The following is a 9,169-nucleotide window of genomic DNA, read 5'->3' as shown; positions in this document are numbered from 1 at the left end:
CATATACTGTCTCTCTTCTCATATCTCCATGTTAATAAATAAACAGGTCGGAATGAGATTAGCGAGTGTTAATGTGAATATATCGTACCAGACAAAAGTTTGGACACACCTTCTCATTCAATTTTTTATTATATTTATTTTGTACATAGTAAATGAATATTGAATATTATATTGAAGTGATCCAGACTATGAAGGAAGACATAAGGAATCATGTAGTAACTTAAAAACAGTGTTAAACAAACCGAAAGGGAGCTGTTTCTGAGGCTGGTAACTCTTGCTCTTACTTTCCTTGGGCGGTCCTGATGAGTGCCAGTTTCATCATTATAATATTTTTAATGGTCTTTGTGCTGACTGCACTTGAGGATACTTTCAAACTACTTAAAATTCTTCTTTTTTCAGATTAACTGACCTTCATTTTTACTTAAAATCACTTTTTTCTTTTAGTTGAGTAGTTGTTGCTTCTCATAATCTGGATTCGAACATTACTCAAATATTCACTATTCACTGTTTACCTGTAACTCTACCTCTTCACTACTTTACTTTAACTGATGCTCTCAAACACTTTATTAAGAGACAAGAAATTCAAGTAATTAACTCTTGATGAGTTCAGCACAGCTGTTAACTGAAAGACTGAATTCCAGGTGACTCTACCTCATAAAACTGACTGAGAAAATCCAGCAGCAGAGATGTTATTGGGAAAATATAAAATATAAAACATATTCTGGTTTGTTTACAAAACAATTCCATGAATGACTTTAGTATTAATCTATAATGTAGTACAATTTAAAATAATGATAATACACTGAATTTAAGGTGTGTCCAAACTTTTGACTGGTACTGTATATCAGATTACAACAGTTATATATTCATAAAAGATACTACAACACAAATATGCCCAGAGGTACACTGCAAAAAAAATATATATATTTTTTCTTTAAAACAAAGTAAAAATGTAATTTGAACAAAAAAAATTATTCAAACGAATTCAGCTCAAATCGATTACAAACTCTAAATTTTCTTTTTTTCTCTTTAGATGCTTCAATCTCTAAAAAGTGATTACGTGTTTAAATTAGATGATTTAGTTTGATCATGTTGAGTGCATTCCATTCCTTTCATTCCTGTTACTCTAAACATAAAAACTAACAGGAATGAGTGTTACAGGAGTGAGTGCCAGTAACAGGAGTGAGTGCCAGTAACAGGAGTGAGTGCCAGTAACAGGAGTGAGTGCCAGTAACAGGAGTGAGTGAGTTCCAGTAACAGGAGTGAGTGCCAGTAACAGGAGTGAGTGCCAGTAACAGGAGTGAGTGCCAGTAACAGGAGTGAGTTCCAGTAACAGGAGTGAGTATTGTCCCCTGTTTTCTTCTTCTTATTTATTAATGTAAATATTTGTTAATGTAAACAAATAAAAAAACACTTTTTTTCCAATTATGTTTGACTCATCATTTATTCATTTGTTTAATAAATTGCATGGTAATAAATCTGATCAATTTCTGGTTTGGGTCTTCTTGATAAGATAGAAATGGCTTTGCATCTGTTAGAAAAATGCAATGTGCATTCATATATAGTGTTTTTTTTTGTCATAAATATATATATTTTTTAACATGAGGTCAACTGTTTCTTTAAAATAAAGACTTTCTTGAGAGAAAATCAAAGGAATTAGTGGACTTGCTTTCAAACATGCTTTTTAAATGTCACGACTTTGGCTCTTTGGCTTAGAAACCTTGTAAAAAATCAGAAATCAATATTTGGTGGAATAACCCTGGTTTTTATCATGTTCTCCTCCACCAGTTTTACACACTGCTTTTGGATAACTTTATGCTGCTTTACTCCTGGTGCAAAAATTCAAGCAGTTCAGTTTGGTGGTTTGATGGCTTGTGATCATCAATCTTCCTCTTGATTATATTCCAGAGGTTTTTAATTTGGTAAAATCAAGAAACTCATCGGTGGAATGGCCTATAAGTTGATTGAACTCAAATATCAAAGTTTGGTATAAAAATATGCAGTTTTCTGGTGGCAAGGACATAACAATAAAACATTTGGGGTGTATTTTTTTTTAGATTTTATCAGACGAATAAACACACAGAGACAGGATTTATCATCACGTATGTATTTCAGTCAGTTTAACACAAATATCCAGAGAGGATTTAAAAACTCCACAACTCCATAACAATGCATTTGATATAAAAAGTAGTTAAAAAAGGTGCCCCGTGTATTAAAATGGGACAGGCTAGTCATATATGAACAAAAACTCTGCTATAACCACGTCAAGTTGCCAGGAGTAGACTGAAGCGTGTTCCTCGTTACGCTTTCTCGTACGTACGGACCGCCTGCACGCCCTCGAAGTTCAGGGTCTGTGAACGAGAGCAGAGAGGCAGAGGGGTTAATGTTAATGTTAATAACAGAGCGGGACGGGGTTATAGCAATAAATATATATATATATATATATAAATGTGAAGATGACGCTCCTTTAGCTTCATTACCCTCTAAAACCCCTTAAATGTCATAAAACATAAGGGGTTAGGACCTTAAACTTTATTCTAATTTAAAATAAAATGCACCAAAAAAAACAAAAAAACAAGGGGTACCAGAAAATGTCTTTTAAAGAAACTTCTGGTAGTTGGAGTGCCAGAAAATGCCTTAAATATGACATTTCATGGTAGTAGGGGTTCCAAAAAATGGCTTTAATTTGAAAAGAACTTCTGGTAGTTGCAGTGCCTGAAAATGTTTAAAAAAAATTATAGTAGTAGGGGTTACAGAAAAGTTATTTTACAAAAAAAAAATGGTATTTTTTTGGCAGTAGGGTTGTCAGAAAATGTTTTCATTTTCTAGTAGTAGGGGTAACAGTGTCATTAAAAATGTCTTTAAAATTTTTAATTTTCTGGTAATTGGGAGTGGCAAAAAATGTATTTAAAACATTTTTTTTTTATTTTCTGGTTGTAGGGGTTCCAAAAATGGAGTGCCAGAAAATGTGTTTTAAAAAATATATTTTTTGGTAGTTGGAGTGGCAGAAACTCTCTTTAAAAACAGAATTTTTCTGGTAGTAGGGGTTCTAGGAAACGTCTTTTTTATTTTCTGGTAGTTGGACTGCCAGAAAATGTCTAAAAATTTATTTTTTCTAAAAATAAATTTTCTGGTAGTTGGAGTGCCTTTAAAACATTGTTTTCCTGGTAGTAGTTCCAAAAAAGGTATTTTGCAAAAATCTGTATTTTTTGGGCAGCAGGTGTGTCAGAAAATGCTTATATGTAAATAGTAATATAAACATCTGTACAATCTGTATACTTCATAGTTTATGTATTTAACCCTCCTTTTATGTTCATTTTGTCAGAAACAGCAATGCTCATCCTGGGTCAGTTTGTTTAATGATCCAAAAGATGTCTAAAACCACAAAAACACTCAAAAATGCAGTGTAAATATTTAATTACTAACTCCATTACTAACTATTCTATCAACATTTAGAGCAATGGTGTTCCTTTCTCTAACAGGTAATGCTTCAATTCACTCGTTTTTCAAAAAAAAAAAAATACATGTTCAAACTTTTTTTAATGTCTCACTACTTTATTGCTACTTATGAAAGACATAAAATAACATATAAAATACAGTAGTTTTACATAACATTTAAACATATCATTGCAATTTGTGTTTTAGTTTTAGTTTTAGTTTTTGTTTTAGTTTTTGCGGGGGGTGGTTCCAAATACTGTATGTGAGATGAACCATTTTTAATATTATATTATATGTTGATTACACTGATTAATTAAGGCAAGAAGAAGTTTAATACTGGAAAAAAAAATTGTAACTAATTTTCCTAGATCTTAAAACTTTAAAAATAACAGGAGGTTTAAACCCTTTTTAAAATGTATTTTAAAATGTCGTCACTGTCCAATGAAAAACACTTATCTCCAAATAAAAAATGTATATATAAAATTACTTTTATATAACTTTACTGTGTAGAGAGCATGCTTTACACTGATTTACACACAGATTTCACTGCGTTTATAGAATTAATGAATGATAAGATAATAATAAGAACCACACAGTTAGTTATAATGTATAATTAATATGTAAATAGTAATATAAATATCTTTATACTTTATATTTTATGTATTTAACCCTCTTTTATGTTCATTTTGTCAGAAACAGCAATGCTCATCCTGGGTCAGTTTGTTTAATGATCCAAAAGATGTCTAAAACCAAAAAAATCCTAAAAAAAAAAAAAAAAGCAGTGTAAATATTTAATTACAAACTCCATTAATAATTTTTCTATCAATATTTAGAGCAATGGTGTTCCTTTCTCTAGCAGGTAATGCTTCAATTACTCATGCTAAACTTTTTTTAATGTCTCACTACTTTATTGTTACTTATGAAAGACATATAAAATAACATAAAATACAGTAGTTTTACACAACATTTAAACATAACACTGCAATTTATGTTTTAGTTTTTGTTTTAGTTTTAGTTTTTGCTTTAGTTTTTGCGGGGGGTGGTTCCAAATACTGTATGTGAGATGAACCATTTTTAATATTATTTTATATGTTGATTACACTGATTAATTAAGGCAAGAAGAAGTTTAATACTGGAAAAAAATAATTTTAACTAATTTTCCTAGATTTAAACTTAAAAAAAAACAGGAGGTTTAAACTTTGTGCATTTTAAAATGTTGTCGCTGTCCAATGAAAATCACTTATCTCCAAAACAGCAACTTTACAGAAGAGAGAAAAAACCTTGTAAACTTTCAATGGAAGTCAATGTAAAAAGAGTTTATTTCAGGTAATTTTGAAGAGTTTCTTTTGGTCCGTTCATCAAGAAATTTTGGTACAGTGTAAGCGAAAGTTTATCTGTTCAAATTATGTAGTGAACTAAAAATCGACAAAAAAATGGAGATAAGTGTTTTTCATAGGACAGCGATGTGCATAATACATGTAATAAATGTTTATATATTTTGTGGGGTTTTTTTGTGTTTAAACTGTTTTCTCTCACCTGTACGCCAATGTTAATGTGATTTAATTACTAAATTACACCAAAATAAACATGTGATGTATTTTCTTACCATCACCATTTTCCCGTCCTTGAGTTCTCGGATGAACTTGGTCTCTTTTCCGTCCCACTTCTGCACGTGTACCAGTTTGTCTCCATCCAAGGTTACTGTGGACTGTTATCAGAGAGAACGGAGTTACTGGATCTGATCCAGCCAGTTACTGTTTTACTGTTTTATCTTAATGAATAAATGAACAACACGGTTTAAAATAAACACTCTGAGTGATGCTGTAAAATAACAATTTAACTATAGAAAATGTGCATGTGAAGAACTTTTAAACGGTTCTTGTGTAATTTATCTATTTCTGTTACAAAACTCCTTCTTTATGCAAACAAAAGTGTGTTTTTTTTTCTATTTTATCAGTCAAATAACTATTTTGGCGGTATATGTGATTGAAGTTTGAAATGTGCTGGTGACACACTGCAAAAAATCCATTGGCAAAAACTAGATAAAATCTATTTAAATTGAGACAAATGCTTAAATTAAGCAAAATAATCTGCCAATGGGGTTAAGAAAAATGTTCTTATAAAGTATTCTTAAAATAAGCAACGACAAAGCCTCGAAATAAGTGAAATAAGACTCAAATCAAGCAAAAATATTTTATTTTCTAGCTTAAATTTCTACACAAGTATCAGAATAACTTGACTGGTGACTTTGTGTTTATTTTAAATTAAAAAGACTTTAATAAGTAAGACTGAATAAGATAATTATTTCTAAAATATGTAAAACAATCTTACATTTACAATGCTTAGTAAGACTAAAAATTCTTATCAAAACAAAAAAAAAGATTTATTGCTTTGAAACAAGATTATTTCACTTGCTAAGATTTTCTAAATTATCAAAATTATAATTTTAGAATTTCTTTGCAGCGCTGTGCATTAAAATAAACATATAAAATAGTATATATCTATAGTTCACAAAGCACCATTAAAAAGGAAGAAAACAAATATATATGTAATGAATTATTAATGAAACAGTATAAATTAAACAGCATTTTCACTCTAATATATCATCAGCATACAAAAGCATTTTTTTTTAAATGACAGAAATTGCTTCTACCTTTCGAATTAAAAAAAATAATAGCTTTTTAATATTGGCAATCGTGTTGCTGTCTCAATTGCCATCTAAAATCTGTCATTTTAACATGATTTTCAATAAACTTATAAAAAATATAAAAAATGATCTTTCCATAAAACAATACACTTATAACAGTTGTTTAGTGTAATATTTAATAATATACACATATTTTATATATATTTTTATTTTATAAAACCAAAATGAATCATTTAATAGTACTGAATAAATGAAATTTACCCCATATTTTAAATGCATTGTGCAACATAATCCATTAGATACACACTAATTTTACTGTATTTGCACAGATTTGATTTGATTTGAATGCTCAGCATGTGAACTGCAAATCAGCTGCTTGTGCAGCAGCACTGCTGCTTTCACTTTCAAGCTTCACTACTGATCTACTGATCTGATTCTACACTGTAATTAAGTTATTACGTTATTAAGTTATGTAAGCTGATGTATATATTTAATCTAAATAAATACACATATTTGCTTGCATATTCATTTTTGCATTTATAAACTTATACAGTAATTTACAGTAAAATAATGGACAGTTTTTTTGTTACTGTTTTTTTTTCTATATTTTATATTTAAGTTCAAGTTCAAGTAGTTTTATTGTCAACACTCATATGCACAGGACATACAGAGGATTAAAATTATGTTACCCTCCTTCCCAAAAATGACTGATTTTGCTATTTATAGGTTTATGTTTGAGTAAAATGAACATTGTTTATTATTCTATAAACTACAGACAACATTTCTCCCAAATTACAAATAAAAATATTGAGCTGTATAAACAGTAAAACTCTGTACGAACCTTTACGTTCCTGTCGTCTGCGGTGGTCTCGTCGAACTCCTCCCCCAGTTTGAAGGAGATCTCGGTGTTTTTGAAGGTGCTCAGGGTTTTGATGATGATCTTGTCTCCCTCCTGACTGACCACGATGGTGGGCTTGGTGACATTTCCCACCTGTCTGGTGGCGAAGCCCACACCTGTAGAGACAATGACCACAGCAGGGCTCATCACTACAGTCTAAAGAGATGCTGAATTGTGTGTATTTGTATATATTAATTCAATTGACCTCACTTTTAATAATCTTATTTTGAATTAAATATTAAAAGTTAATAGTAAATTTGGATTTTAATCTTTTTTAACCCTTTTTTTCAAACCCTGCATCCATCACAATGGTCATTATGACACATGTTGTCAAAATTAGCCAAAATATACCAGGAATTAGGCAATAAAAAGTTTACAATTAGAAAAAAGGTTTAAAATTAGAGACATAGGTTCCAGTTGCTGAGTTTAAGGAGCGCATCAGGGATATTTTTAGTGATACATGCTGTTTTACTGTTTTACTATTAACTGAGTGTTTTATCTTATATTATTATTATTTTTTTTTTCTTATTTTTTCCTTTTTCCTTTATTTTTCATTTTTAATGTATCCTTCCCTCAGGTAGCCTCTGCTACTTACTAGCCAGCCTGTTATTGTAAATAAGAATATGTTCTTAATGACTTGCCTAAAGGTTTAAAAATAAATAAATAAATAAATAAAAGCAGATAAAACTGCATTAGGGTGTGGCTGCACTACAGCCAAATTCCAGGAACAGTAAGAGCTCATTTTTATTAATATGATTTAGAACAGTTTTAAATCATGTTTATTTTACCGTTTTAGGGATGGTTTGTGACATAAAATGGTAAAAAAATAAAAAATGTTAAACCCATGCTTCCAATGTACTAAACATTAAAAAGCTATTAAATATTTTAGTTAATTAAATTACATTTGTCTACAGATTAAATATTACAGACAGAAAACACCCTCATATTTTTCCATCACTGGAACATAATCCAGATCTGAAAGGGTTAAGCTGTTTTGTGAAAACAAACAAATGTTTTTTTTTTGCCAAAATAAATAAAATACATAAATAATTGAGATTTTCTTATTAAAACAAAAAATCGGAATCATACCTAATGACACATTATTTATGTTATTTCTGGTATTATAAGAAAATAAAAAATATTTTAAATTTTTATTTAAAAATACATTAATATATAAAATAAAATTAAATGAATATGATTTTCTGATAAAAAAAAACTTATTAATTAATCAAATGTTCTAATCAATGAATGATCCCTTTAAATGTATTTTATTTAATGAATATAATAAAAGTTTCTCTATTTATGTTTCTGGGCACATTAATTGCACCTTAATTATGTTGTATCTGAAATGATAGAAAATTATTTTCTAAAAAGTAAAATAAATAAATAAATAAATAAATAAGATTTTCTGATTGAAACAAAAAAAATCAGATCCATAACTTTTCTGATTTAAATTAATTTTAAATTTAAATTAATTTTATTTAATGAATAAAATTTAAACTCACTTACAGAAGGTATTTGTTTTGTTGCTTGTGTATTTTTGTATTACTTGTTTGAATGCCATGTAAAACATTTTTTTGTACATGCACATTTTGATTAAAGTTTTTTTATCTATGTTTTGTTCTATGCACAATAATTGCACTTTAATTAGGTTATATTTGGTACTGTATTAAAATAAAAAGATTTTCTGACTTTTTGATTAATTGTTAACGTTTAAATCAGACAAAAAAGCATCGTTAAAAAAACCTATGCATTACACCAGTACATATATAAAGTTTATCAAATAAGAAGTAAAGTAACTTATACTATAACTAATATAAACTTCAAAATATATAAGATTAAAGTACAAATACAGCTGCTTTTAAGCTCCATACTCTAACTTTAAATGAATGGACTTTAGTAGAAACAGTGGGAAAGGTCTATTAATCCACATTAAATCTTCATTAAACCTTTAAATAATTATATTTACAGCATTGTTTCTGTTACTCACCCAAAGCTTTCATGTACTCATCGAAGTTCTGGCTGTCTACGAGTTTCCAGGTGGCGCAGAATGAGTCGACCATGATGTCGGAGGGGTGAGGATGAGCTGGACGGTGCAGGACAGTGCGGGACAGTGACTGAAGCTGCAGGACAGATTCCTCTCTGCTCTCCTAGACACTAAACTCCACACTGCACCATCCCATCTA

At 29.5% G+C, this 9,169-nt stretch overlaps 1 protein-coding gene across 1 annotated transcript; it reads right to left on the bottom strand.

Annotated features, from left to right (window-relative positions):
- Positions 1-2,091: 2,091 nt before the first annotated feature.
- Positions 2,092-9,154, bottom strand: fabp7a (fatty acid binding protein 7, brain, a). The gene is made up of 4 exons (XM_022673295.2): positions 8,974-9,154; positions 6,927-7,099; positions 5,045-5,146; positions 2,092-2,351 (listed from the first exon to the last, which is right to left on the bottom strand). Exons 1-4 carry the CDS (start codon positions 9,044-9,046, stop codon positions 2,301-2,303), a joined length of 399 nt encoding a protein of 132 aa, XP_022529016.1. The 5' UTR covers positions 9,047-9,154; the 3' UTR covers positions 2,092-2,300.
- Between the last annotated feature and the right edge of the window lie 15 nt (positions 9,155-9,169).

The sequence above is a fragment of the Astyanax mexicanus genome, chromosome 14 (assembly GCF_023375975.1).
Source record: "Astyanax mexicanus isolate ESR-SI-001 chromosome 14, AstMex3_surface, whole genome shotgun sequence".
Classification (NCBI taxonomy): Eukaryota; Metazoa; Chordata; class Actinopteri; order Characiformes; family Acestrorhamphidae; genus Astyanax; species Astyanax mexicanus.
Note: the sequence above shows the minus strand (reverse complement) of the source record. Positions and strands in the feature narration are given on the sequence as shown.

Coding starts and splice junctions, on each gene's coding strand:
- fabp7a (XM_022673295.2), bottom strand. CDS start 9,046: ATGGTCGACTCATTCTGCGCCACCTGGAAACTCGTAGACAGCCAGAAC. Junction 7,100..8,973: donor TGAGTACATGAAAGCTTTGG/GTGAGTAACAGA, acceptor TTGTCTCTACAG/GTGTGGGCTTCGCCACCAGA. Junction 2,352..5,044: donor AGGACGGGAAAATGGTGATG/GTAAGAAAATAC, acceptor TCTCGTTCACAG/ACCCTGAACTTCGAGGGCGT.